The sequence below is a fragment of the Gavialis gangeticus genome, unplaced genomic scaffold (assembly GCF_001723915.1).
Source record: "Gavialis gangeticus isolate Ggan-Ray unplaced genomic scaffold, GavGan_comp1, whole genome shotgun sequence".
NCBI classification, from domain to species: Eukaryota; Metazoa; Chordata; order Crocodylia; family Gavialidae; genus Gavialis; species Gavialis gangeticus.
The window spans coordinates 34,481,582-34,495,405 of record NW_017728996.1 but is presented as its reverse complement, the minus strand read 5'-3'; the positions used below and the strand labels follow the sequence as shown (position 1 = coordinate 34,495,405).

The following is a 13,824-nucleotide window of genomic DNA, read 5'->3' as shown; positions in this document are numbered from 1 at the left end:
CGAAGCATAGTACTGAGCTTTGTTAAAGATTTTAACGTGGACATGCAGCTGTACTCTGTAGTAGGTATCACAATTTTTTCATGTTCATATTGGTACGTAAATATCCTGAACATTGACTATGCAACGGTTTTTAGCATTTCCCTTCAGCATGCATTGCAAAAAAGCAGTGCAGTCCTTTTGTATCAGAAACTTTACTTTCTAAAGTAAATATACGGGGTCTCTACTTTGCCAGATTGAAGACCAATCCCAGAGGTATAGAATTAAGTTTATAAATATGTGCTTCCTTTTTTTTTTTGGTACTCATGAAAAGACTTTCTGGAAAAAGCTTGTTATGAAACAAAATAAGCGATTAAAAATAGGTGCTGATTTACCATATAAGTGCAGTCATTTGGTCTTCATTTCAGGTTTTGTGTTTTTCCAAATAGTAAACATTAATAATACATAGCATTTATACAAAATTTATTATTTAACCGCATAGGGAAGTTAGTAATAGGATGCGTTTCTTAGCAAGCTTTCATTAGCCGGACAAATTAAATGTCTCATGAAGTTTACACTCGATTTACTTTTAGATCAACACAACTGCTGATGAGAGGGACCCTTCCAATCCCTTCAGATTTCCTAACATTGGTGTGGAGAAGTTTCTGGAACTGAACTCGGAGCAGAATCATGATGATTATTGCTTAGCTTATGTATTTACAGACCGTGATTTTGATGATGGTGTCCTGGGTCTGGCTTGGGTTGGAGCTCCTTCAGGTAATTAATCCATAACTACAGTATTTTCTATTGTGAATCAAGTATTTATGTATGAAGAAAAGTATAAAAGGTACTGACTTGCAGAAAACCTTTCGCTAGCTTAACTGGCTCTTCACAGTTCTCTTTTGGTAGTATTTGAAACTGTAATGGAAGAAGTAGTACTTCATGAGCCCTTATGATTTGAGGTGCATCATTTCCCCAATTCATAGTTTGTTTGGCTGGTTTTTTTCATTATAGCACCTTGCTTTTCTGTGCGGATGAAGGCCCATAAGTGTTTAGGTTGGTTTTTGTTTACCACATTTGCATAGGTTCAAATGATCAGTAGAATAAGACATGAGGCAGGAATGTGCTGTCTAAATTAAAAGCAGAGATCCATATGATTCTCCACTTCATAGTCTTTGACTCTCAGCCTGTTGCAGAATTGTACTCCAGAATCAAATCCAACAGTTATAGAGAAGTAGGGCTAGAAGGGCCCTCAAGAAGTTATCTAGTCCAATCCCCTTGCCTGAGGCAAGATAATCTCTGTCCAGATCACCCTATTATAAATCCATGATCTAAAATGTTATCCGTTGTGCTAACTTCTTAGCAAAAGCACACAGTCAACCCTGACAGAACCACAAGGCAGAACAACCCTAACCCTTCCTAGGTAAAGCAGGGGGACCATAGTGTCCCACATCCTGCTGCTGGGACAGTTGTAAAAATACCCTCTAGAGATCCAAGAAAGAGGTCCAGGACCCCTGCTACAGAGATGGGCGAAAATGCCCCACAGTCCATACCCTCAGTCTGACCCTGGAACAAAATGCCTTCCTGACCCCCCCACCTATGGCAGTCAGTCTGACCCTGGGCAGAGGGGCAAGACCGTCTAGCCAGGAACCTCTGGGTTTGTCCCAGCAGGAGCACTGGCACACTCCGTCGAAATCCTGCAGCCAGCACCCAATGCCTCTGAGGAAGGCCTGAAAAAACCCCTGACACATAGCAGGGCAGCAGCAAAAGGGAAAGAATCCTTTCCCAGTCCCATTCAGTAACCAGCAAAGCCCAAAAGTATGGGAAATACCCACAATAGAATAGGCATAGCTATACTTATATGTTCCCTGGCAGTGGCTGTCCAACCTCTTATTGAACATCTTCAGTAATACTGAGTCCACAACTTCCTTAGGCAATCTATTCTGCTGGTTCACTGTTCTAACCCTGAAAGTTTTCCTGATATCCAATCAAAACCTACTTTGCTGCAACTTCAGGCCACTGATCCTGTGTCCTGTCCTCTGCAGCAAGAGAGAAAAAGTTTTCCCTTTTTATGGCAGCTCTTCAAGTATTTGAAGATTGCTGTCATGTCTCAAGTGTCTTTTCCCCAAGCTGAACGTGCCTTGCTCCTTCAGCCTCTCCTTGTACTACTTGTCTTCCATGCCCTTTATCACTTTTATCACTCATGTCTGAATCCTCTAACCTCTCCATGTCCTTTTAAAAATGTGCAGCCCAAAACTGCCCACAATACTGAGGCCTAATCAGAGCTCAGTAGAAGCACTATCACTTCCTGTGTCTTGCACCTAATGTGTCTGTTGATGCATCCCAAAACCACATTCACCTCTTATGCAGCTGCATCACAGTGCAGATCATATCAAGTCTGTGCTATACGAGTATTCCCAGGTCCTTCCCTGTAATGCTGCCATCCACCCAGGTATCACTCATTTTGTATTTGTATTTATGTTTATTCTTCCTGAGGTGTAGCACCTTGCATTTGTTGGCATTGGACATCATCCTGTTAGGTCCAGCCCAGCTTTCCAGCCTGACATCCTTCTGAATTGTGGTGTCATTCTCCAATGTGTTTACAGTTCTTCTCAGTTTTGTTTCATCTGCAAATTTTCTCTGGAAAGCGTTAGTTCCAGCATCCAAATTGTTAATAAGTATGTTGAACAGCACTAAGCAGAGCATAAATCTGTGTACAGACAGATGTCTGTAGAGAGCCTGAAACATTTGCTCTGCTGTTGCTCTTTCAAGATACGCTGTTTCATTTTGAAACTTAACTGAAACTGTTACTTGCAACTATGCATCTTGACTCTTAGAAACTTTAGCGTATATTTTTAGTAAAAATGCTCTGCTGTTTCTGTGGGAGAAATTTTAAGAGAAGCCTTGTGATAGCCTGCCTTGGGACTATATAACTGCAGTAGTCGCTATTCCTGTTCAAGTGTGATGTAAGAAACTCTATTTAAAGACTCATCTTGTCCATTGGAAAAATACTTTTTACCACCTGGCAAGACAAAAGTCATTCTTGTCCATGTATGTAGGCAGTTTTCCTTCTGCAGAAAAGATTCAGCATTGTTAACACTAAAGAGGAGTTGAATATTACTGAATTTTGACTTTTGTTACTTAATGGTTGGCGAAATCTAGTTGCAAGGCTCAGTTGAAGTAATCATTCTGCAAATATTGTCATAACTGACTAAGAAACATTAAACAATTCCAGACTGATACCATTCTGTATGTTCCTGTTCTCCGCTCTCCTCCTTTTTATTATCAGAAAGTGTCATTCTTTTGCTACAGATAAGGTTTGGCCTTTGTAATATGTTAGAAAGGCTTTTTCTTTAGGCAGGTCTGGCACTAAAACTGTGTCCTTCTGCCTTGTAACAAAAAGACAGCCCTACAGCAGCGTCTTGTCATACTAGGCTGCACTCTGTGTTCTCTCATTATTTTGGTCAACAAGTTAATCTGCAAAGAAAACTACGTCTACTGTGAATTTTGGTGGTATAGATCTTAATTTACGAAACTTCATTCTAGTTTGGTGAGATTTTTATCAGTAGAACGGACAAAATTACTACTGTAGTTCTCTTGCTTATGTTTCTGAAAATGTAACTTGAATTTCCTAGTTTGATTTCCTGAGGCTGCACTAATTATCTGAAATAAAGTGGTATCAAATGTTGCAAATAGCAGATTTCATCCCTTTAATTAGAACATTAGTAGAAAAAATCCTGTTTTGATGAGATACAAAAAAGCCAGTGCTCTTCAATCTTTATAAACTAATTGGATCACATGTGAAATGCATTATAAAATACAAGATTTTTTTTTGTCAGTCACAATTTATTTCAAGATAACTTTTTCTGCTATAGATTTTTCACATATCTGAATATTCTTTTTTTTAGGGAGGGAAGGATTTTGTGTCTCACGCATTATATGTGCTTGTTAAATGTTATGCTAGCAACAGATTCTAATTCCAGTCTTATTTGCCAGACACTTTGTGAGTTAGGGAAGGCCACGTGAGCTAACTAATCTTGTTTTTTCACTCTTCACCTCTGAACTGATTAGGTGACTGTTTTTGTTCCATCTACAGTAAACATGAAAGCCACTTATCAGGAGTAACAGATTTATAGATTATTTGGTTGTGATATCTTTCATTTTAACAAAATATAATTCAGGTAAAGTAGTAGGCATTTTTGTAAAATGTTGACTCATGGCCAGAAGGTGAGGTGGTCTGTACAATTACGTCTTCAGTGCTGGTTAGGGATGAACCATCTTCAGAGCCTTGTCAATTTAAAAATAAATCTTAATTTGCCAGCAGTAAGTTGTTTCTTTGACTGCCCCATGCTGCTTGTTTGTCAGACTGATCAATGTAGGAGGATGCTGCTAAATTTGAGGTGTTTAGAAACACAGCAGATGCATTTGTTTATAGGCTAGGTAATTTGGAAACTGTCACTGTAGTTTCTCTTGGATGTTTTGCCAATGTTGTTTGTTACATGCAGAGTCTTAGATATCTGACTAACAACTTTTTCACTATCCACACTTACTGTAACTAGCATTTTTTTCATGGATTTATAAAGGATCAGTGCAAATTTACAGCTGTGTAAAACTTGGCTCATTAATTTCAGTGCTAGCAGGAATGTGTTTTAACTGGAAATCAAATTATAATTATAAAGGTAGTTTGTTTGCATTTCAACCACTGGAAAATGTTAATTAAAAAAAATAAATCAAAGTTAGCATATGACCAGTCTGATTTTATTCTGTTTTTCTGTACTTTGTTTTCAAAACTGTTTTGGTAAATAAAACTTAAATAAATTTGTAGTCTGTACTTTAAGATTTTGAATCATTCAAAAAAAAAAAATCATATATAAACCCAGATTCTTACCAAACATTTAAATGCTGTTGTAGTCTGCAAATAAATTGTATGCAAATATTCTTTTCGGGGTAAATTGCTTCATATTACATACTTATAAAAAGAAGTATCAGAGATCATAGTTTTAGAATGTGATATTGTAAACCCTAAATACAACATTCACCAACTAGACAGTCTTCACAGTATATTGGTATTGCACGCAGTTTTTTTCCACAGCTGACTTTTCCATTCTTCACTTTCTTGTCCTGTCCTACTACCAAGAATAAATAGTCATTTTTAAGAATGTGAAGGTGACAAAGAAAAGGAACACAGTAAATTACATAAAATAAAGGATGTTGGAGAGAAGGTAGACAAGAGTTCTTGTACTTGTCTCATAACACAAGGCTAGAGAAATGGAAAGTTGAATGAAATCAAATCAATTAGAAATTCAAAAGAGGTATTTGTCTGCATTATGAGTATTTAGACCATAGTATGTAGTGCCATAGAAAACTATGGAATGTAAGAAAAACAGATCAGCAAGATTTTAATAACATCCAGGGTTCTAATCAAAACTAGCAATTTTGGAAGCAATATCAAGCTTCTTATGCTTCAGATCTTGAAGTATTTAAGAATTAATTATTAGGTTTGAAACCTATTGCGTGAGAGATGTTTCCCCACACTTACCTTCCTACCTCTAAAATATCTGATTTTGACCACTTATAAACATACTAGACACCATAGGCCAGAGGTTCCCAACCACCAGGCTGCCTGTGAAGGGTTGGCTGCTGGTCATGGCTTGGACCCCTGTCCTGAAGTTCTTGTTTGCATTTTTATATCACTAAAATCTTCTCTAAAAGAGGTTTGCAAGTGAATTTGCCTGGTATCTATACCATATTACACAACTGAAGAACCCAGTGCCGATTCTTTCACCCACCAGTTTTGGTGCATAGAACCCACATCAGAGGAATGTCACCCTTAGTGCCTGCCTCTCATTATTTAACATTCATGTCTATCAAATCTCTACAGACTTGCCTAACCAGTGGGATGGATGGCAGATAGGTGTAGAATGCGCAGATAGGGGAGACTTTATTGGCCTTTAGGAAGAATTTTAGGAATTTGACTATTTAAATAGTCTAGAACGATATAGATACATTTTGTTAATACTTGCTGCAGTGTATCATGTGACTGAAGTTAAACTCAATGTTGATACACTTTTTTTATTCCCTGCCATACAAATCTGGCTCTGTATTACCCTTCCATGTGTGTGACTAGACGCAGGTATTCTGATACAGGCTATTTTGCTGTATTGTGTTTAACTTTAGCAATACAACTTGTTTAGAAAGCATGTTTTAGATATCAGAAATACTTAGTAATAGAATTAGTGAATCTCAAGACATTTTTCAGACATTGGGTGTGACCTAGTTATGATCTTATAAACATGTATATGATTAACCTACCCTTTGAAACTGCACTTCAGGTTTAAATTACACTGTGGAAAATGAGTCACTCCAGCTTTCCAGGATGTGCAGTTAGTAATTTTAGGCCTTATATGAACATTTGTGAATGTTATACTCTTTTTTTTTTTTCCTCCCCCTTGATACTGGAAATGATTTTCTGTTTTTAGGAATAATGTGTTTTTACTTAAAATGAGAGCCAAGTAGGGTATAAAGAAGAAACTTGTGTATTTCATTACATAGTTTTTGGTGTTGCACTACAACTGAGGTAAAGGTAGGTCTGCCTACACACTGAACGTCTAAAATACATAGCATGAAATAACTATTGCAGAAAAGCTAACTTCCCATGTAGATGCTCTTATTATGAACTAAGGGCAGGTATGCAGTTAAGGTTAATCTGCTTCAAAAGTGTATAATCTTAACTGCAAAAAAGCCCTATTGGTATGGATGAGCTTCTACAATGAGTGCTTGTGCAAAATAACTTTGAAATATCAGCCTGCCTGGTTTGCACTAACACCCCTGTGTTAGACAAGGCTTTGGGTTTCAGCTAGGACTTTGAACAAGCGATACAACTCTCACTTTTTTTTATAAATCTTTTATTTTTTTAATGCAGGGAGCTCTGGGGGAATATGTGAAAAGAGCAAACTTTATTCTGATGGTAAAAAGAAGTCCTTAAATACTGGAATCATCACTGTTCAGAACTATGGGTCTCATGTCCCACCTAAGGTTTCTCACATCACTTTTGCTCATGAGGTTGGACATAATTTTGGTTCTCCTGTAAGTATTATCTCTTACCCTAATGCACATGTTCAGTGTTGTGGGGGGAGGAGGCATGCTCCAAGTACAATGCAAACTTTTTGTAACTTTTACTCCCTTTGTTCTTGTACAATATGCTAAAGAAACTCTTCTGTGGGGAAAAATGAGGGTTTTGCAGATAAAGCTATATGAAGTAAGCCCTTTTATAGATGTTTTGCAAAGGGGAGAACTCTGCACAGCATATTTTGTGAATTAAATGTATTCTTTATGTAAGCAAGGTTTATACTCCCTCATAACTTCTCAAAAATGTGCATGTATGTTATGATTCCTTGGGGTGATTTCTTTTATTGGACCAACTATGTAGTTGCAATAAAGTTAAGCAAGCTTTTTGAATGCAAGACATTCTTCCTCAGTGAGACCTGAATTCTAATGTCACTCAAAAATTGGTTGAGTGGTCGCAAACAAGCTCATGAAGCAAAACTTTTGCTTATTTGAGTAAGAAGACTTTTTACAACCTGTGAGGATAAAACTGACCTTTCTCTGTGACTTGTTTCATTGTTTATACCTGAAAAATTTGTAGTTATGAAAGCTAGTAAAAAAGCAGTCTGAATTGCACTGGGAATAGGAAACAGTTGTTTGTTTCTCCCTTATTTTTGAAGATGTTTAATTTGTGTGACAGTTTGAAAAGTGAGGTTTTATTTCTGCTGCTCTTACTTGCAAATGACAGTTTGCCTTTTTTGTAGATGTAACCTTTTAAGATAGGGACAGAAATTGCACATAAATCGGTATAAGTGATCAGAAACCAATCCAAATCTGTAACAGAACCAGAGGTTCAATGCGCACAAACTGCTTTCACAGTGGCCAAAACCAGTTTAAGATGAACCTGAATGGATGTGTTATTATCATACTACTGATTTAGGTTAAATCAGTTTATTGAACTTCTGTCCCAGATCATCTCCATATTCAAGTTAACTCAGTCCCCCAACATCCCAGATTGCAGGGTGGGTGAACTAGCCTTGACTCAAGCTGTCTGCTCCAGCCAAGCAGGGAGGCATACTCTGTCATCCCTTGACTTCTGGTCTGGGCCACTACAGGCATGTGGCTGAATTTCTGGAATGTGTGTTCACTTGCTTACTGGTTCAATCTATGCAGCTTAGACTAACCTGCAAAGATTGAATCAATTCTGCCTCTATCTTTTTAAGTATCTATACTTAGCCTTAAAGTTTAAGTTTTGGGACTAGGTTAAACTTGAAAATTAATTCTGAGGTAAGATATAATGTGAATTTTAAAGTAGATAATTTGTTCTCGAATAACTCAAATGTTTCAATATTTTTATTTCGGAACAAGTGATGCTCTGTTGAATTACTTACGAAAGGTTGCTGAGGAATTAGTCTGTGTAGACTACCCCTTTAAAATCTAGGAATTTATCTACTAAGTTAATGCCACAATTCTAGAGAGACCCCCCTCCCCCCCCCCAAAAAAAATCATTTGAAATGTAAACAAAAGTGTGGCTTAACGAAGCTTGGAAATCTGTCTTAATGGAAAAAAAGTTTGGATTAGTTAGAAGATAATTATTTCAGGTTTTTTTCACCTGTGAAGGTCATGTCATGTCACTGAGACTATACTCAAGAGATCTGTAAAATGTATGCTTGTATTGCATTCAAAAAGTACATACATCTTAAAATGTACTTACTTTATATTGTATCAAAGTTATTACTAAACTGATTGTAATGATCTTGATAGTATATTTTCTTCATCAGTTTAGCCACTATTTGATCAGCCTTGGCCAATGTACATGCTATCCTGCCCTCTGTGCATCATAACAGGCATTGTTATAAGCAATCAGTTTGCTATAGTGGTTTGCTTTATGCAACTCTCCTACTCTTAAACACAATATGCTTGGGATGCGAGTCTTTTCTTTTCAGTGCAAGTACAGACTGTCTGTAATGTTTCAGTTAGTCCTCTAGGTAGTGTCCCCATAAAGTACAGGTTGCCCTTTTAAATTCTCAGCATGCACATCTGGAGGTGTCATGAACTGGGACAGTTGTACTCAATAGGCACTAACTTAAATTATCTTGTATTGTGCTTGTATGCAGAACTACAGTGATTCTGTACACCAGTCAGACTGGCTAGATGTAAACATCTGTCACACATCTGAATTTCAAGGGTGGCAGCGATGCTCCCTGGAAACTCTGTGACCATGCCCACTCTGCCGCTTTCTTGTCTCACGGGCCACACACTGTTGGAAATGCAGTGATAAGAGGGAGGCTGCCTTGCTCTTATTGTAATGACTGCCTGGATTATGGTCATGGACTGCTCCATACCTCCCTTACACAGCGTCTCATGCCTTGCAAATAACATCCTTGCAAATGTTCTGCCGGTCACTGATGCAACCCCTCTCTAGGCCTTCTGACCCCTTGGCCTCATAGCCCCGCTCTGGCCCTCAGACCCCTTGGTCTCTCTCCTGGCTGTTCTCCAGTAGCCAGACCCTTCTACTCCCTGGACCTCACTCAGCCAGTCCCTGGGCCACCAGCCCCCTCTGTCTCTCAGGCCCCACTCCAGTTGCCAGAGTCCTCGGTCCCTCTCAGGCCTCTCTTGAGCATCAACTCCTCCGTATTTTCCCAGGCCTTCTCCAGGCCCTTGGCTCCATCCAGCCCTGTGCTCTATTCCCAGCCTCTCTCTAGGCCGCTGGACCCTTCCAGTCCCTGTACGCCTGCTGAGCCTCACTATACCTTGCTTGGCCTTGCAACTCACGGTCTTGGACCCCTCTGGACCCCCCCCCCCCATGATCTTCCTTGCCAAGTGCTTTTCTGTCGTGGTGTGCTCCCCTAGCCTTCCCCCTCTACAGGGTAACCCACAAGGCAGTGGGAGCTGAGGCTTTCTGGTGCCCTATCCTTGCTTCTCCCTGGAGTGGCCCATGTGTGGCATTTCATGGAGGCTGCCCTGCCACAGGCAACACCACCACACCAACCAGTTCCAGTAGGGTGCAGTTTTAGGTCTTACCAAGAACTAATCATTGGGTCTACCTACTCTTGCTTGCCCTTCTGTGGGCTCTCCCTAGATATCCAATGCCACTCCTGGGCTGCTAACCACTGGGCTCCTTGACCCTGGCTCCGTTTAAGGCCCCAGTTCACTCTCATACCCACTGGCCAGTGTCATTCCAGAGTTGTATGCCCCTTGCCCCCTTCCTCTTGGCTGCGTCCCCCACCAGGGACCTTTGTGCCTCTCCTAGGTCCTGGCCCTGCCTTTAAGTCAGTCAAGACTCCATGGTCTCCCAGCTCTGACTGTCTCTTGCATTGGGCTCTCTTACCCTTTGGTCCTTCCTGGGCCCAGCATAGGCCAGTCAGGGTTCTCAGGGTCAGTCCTCCCACTGTCAGCCCCCTTATCTCTGTGGGTCCACCTTCTTGAGTCCCTCCGTGTCTCCCTCTCTCTACAAGCTCACAGACCTCCTGAGGTCTTGCTATACCATGCCTTTCTTTCCCGGGCACAACTGGACCCCTCAATAGATTCATAGATGTAGGGACAGAAGGGACCTAAGTAGATCAAGTCCAACCACCTTTCCTGGGCAGGAGAGAATACTGGCCTCATATGACCCCAGCTAGGTAATTGTCAAGCCTCCTCTTAAACCCCCCCAAGGTAGGAGCCAGCACCACTTCCCTTGGAAGTTGGTTCCAGATCTTAGCTGCCCTGACTGTGAAGTAGTGCCTTCAGATGTGTAGTCTAAATCTACTCTCAAATAGCTTATGGCCATTATTCCTTGTTACTCTGGGAGGTGCTCGGGTGAACAAGATCTCTGCCATTCCCCACTGGTCCCCCCTGGTAAGTTTGTAGACAGCCACCAGGTCCTCTCTCAGCCTTCTCTTGTGAAGGCTGAACAGGTTCAGGTCCCATAGCCTCTCTTCATAGGGTCTGCCCTGCTGTCCCCGGATTTGGACCCTCTTGATGCTGGCCACATCTCTCCTAAAGTGTGGCACCCAGAACTGGACACAGTACTCCACTGTGGCCTGACCAGTGTCACATGGAGGGGGAGGATCACCTCCTTGGCCCTGCTTGTGATGCATCGGTGGATGCATGACAAGGTGCAGTTAGCCTTACTGACCGCGTCCTCACACTGGTGGCCCATGTTCATTTTGGAATTGATAATGACTCCAAGATCTCTTCCTGCCACTGTGCTTTCGAGAAGGGAGCTCCCCAGCCTATAGGTATGCTGCTGGTTCTTACTGCCCAAGTGCAGTACCCTACACTTGTCAGTATTGAATCCCATCCTATTCTCATTCACCCACCCCTGTAACCTGTCCAGGTCTAGTTGTATCCTGTCCCTTCCTTCTAGCATGCCCACTTCACCCCAGATCTTGGTGTTATCAGTGAATTTGAACAGGGTGATTTTCACCCCCTTGTCCAAGTCGCTAATAAAGAGATTAAACAGTGCAGACCCAAGGACCAAGCCCTGGGGGACCCCACTGCCCACATCCCTCCAGGTCGAATATGACGTGTCCACCACCACTCTCTGGGTGCGGCCCCTCAGCCAGTTTGTGACCTGTCTGACTCTGTAGGCATCAATGCCACAGTCACCTAGTTTTTTAATGAGAATAGGAAGGCCTTTGACACTGTCTCCCACCCCAAAGTCCAGAAAGACTACATCCACCGCAACCCCTGCATCCAGTGATTTTTTTGTGACCTGATCATAGAAGGCAATCAGGTTGGTCTGATGAGACCTGCCCCTAATGAACCCATGCTGGTTGCCCCTGAGCATTGTCCCCCCTGCTGGTCCTTCCCAGATGTGCTCCTGGATAATCTTCTCAAAGAGCTTCCCCAGGATCAAAGTAAGACTCACAGACCTATAGTTGCCCAGGTCCTCCTCCCTTTTTTGAAAATAGGGACCACATTGGCCTTCCTCCAGTCATCTGGCACCTGGCCAGAGTTCCACGAGTGCTCATAAAGCCATGCCAGAGGCCCTTCAATAACCCCTGCCAATTCCCTCAGCACCCTGGGGTGGAGATCATCTGGACCTGCCGATTTGAACATATCCAGCCCCTCCAGAAGTTCCCTAACTCAGTCCTCCCCGACCCAAGGCCTGGCAGTCTCTCCTGAGTCCGTCCTGAATCTCAGTGGGGGAATTCCGGTTCCTGCACAAAAAAATGGAGGCAAAGATATTGTTAAAAAGGTCTGCTTTTTCCTCTGGTGCAACCATCAGATTGCCAAGTATATCCTGCAGGGGCCCCACGTTACCCAGTGCTTTCTTCATACTCCCTATGTATTTTAAAAAAAAAGGACTTTTTCTTGTCCTTGATCCTTGATGCTAGCCCTAGTTCCGTATCTGCCTTAGCTTTCCCAACAGCCCCCCTACAAGCCCAAGCAATGGAGGTATACTCCTCTTTCATAGATTTCATAGACATTAGGGCTGGAAGGGACCTCAGAAGATCGAGTCCAGCCCCCTGCCCCAGGGGTAGGAAGTCAGCTGGGGTCAAAGAATCCCAGCAAGATAAACGTCCAAATGTCTCTTAACGGAGTCCAGAGTAGGTGCTTGCACAACCTCTGGAGACGGTCTGTTCCAGGCCTTGGGGGCTCGGACAGTAAAGAAGTTCTTCCTTATGTCCAGCCTGAAACCGTCTTGGAGGAGTTTGTGACTATTTGACCTTGTTGTCCCTTGGGGCGCTCTGGTGAACAGGTGTTCCCCCAGATCCTGATCCTTTTCATGATATTATACCTGAATTAAGGTTCTGATTTGGTGATGGCCCCTCCCTTCCGCTGGGTGTATGCCTCTTTTTTGGCTTTCAGGCATTCCTGAATGCCTTTGGCGAGCCAGGGGGGCTTTTGAACACTCTTGCCCCCTTTGATTCTCGTTGGGACCGTCACCTCTTGGTCTCGGAGGATCGTCTCCTTAAGGAACGACCACTCATCTTGGACACCCAGTTCCCCAACCCTCCAGGACCCCAGTACCTCTCCTACCAATCTCCTCAACTCATTGAAGTTGGCCCTCTTGAAGTCAAGGGCTACTGCCTTGCTGTAGGCCCTTGACACCCTGCGCTGTATGGTGAATTCCAGTAGGTGATGATCACTGTCACCCAGGTGGTCAAGAACCTGGAGTCCCCTCACCAAGTCATTGCCTGTGGCCAGAAATAGGCCCCCTGTACTCTACCCTGCTCTCAGGATTCACCCAGACCCTCCACCAGGTCTCAGACACCCTTCTATCAGGGCTCACCTGGTCCTTTAGTAGGTCCACCAATTCTCAGGCCCTCTCCCAGGACTCACTTGGTCTCTCATAAGGCCCCTGTGCATTCGGCGTCTCTCTCTCCGGGCTCATCTGGCCTCTCAGCAAGGCCCAGGCATTCAGTCATTCTCTCAAGGCTTTCCTTGCACCTCAACAGGTCCACAGACTCTCAGCCTCCATATCAGGGCTCCAGGCCTCATACTGGGTCCCCAGAAACCTCCTCCATCCCCTTAGTTCCTTCCCAAACCTCAGAATGTCCTTCTCCTCGCTGGCATCCAGGGGTCTCAGCCTTCCTGCTGCATGATGTACCTTCACCAGCTCCCAAGGTGTTACTGCCTGCTGTGCTCTCATTGGTCTGGGCTTATACCCTGTCTAACCCAGCCCTCCTCCAACCAGGCGACTCCTCTGATCAGGTGTAACCACACGTGCCAGCCCCCTGGGTCAACTGACTCAGCAATTAGCCATGACCCCCACCTGCCCAGTTAGTCCTGACCCCCACCTGCCCATGGCTCAGCAGGCTTCCTGACCTCTTCAGGTGGCAGGCACACCAAGTACCCTGCCACAACATCCAA

General features: G+C 42.9%; 1 protein-coding gene across 1 annotated transcript in view; it reads left to right on the top strand.

Moving 5' to 3' along the window:
* The window catches only part of ADAM10 (ADAM metallopeptidase domain 10), a 136,327-nt gene that overhangs the window by 81,248 nt on the left and 41,255 nt on the right, over positions 1–13,824 (top strand). The window contains exons 8-9 of the mRNA XM_019504302.1: positions 570–753; positions 6,899–7,062. Coding sequence (XP_019359847.1) covers positions 570–753; positions 6,899–7,062 — 348 coding nt within the window. The remainder of the gene's footprint in view (positions 1–569; positions 754–6,898; positions 7,063–13,824) is intronic.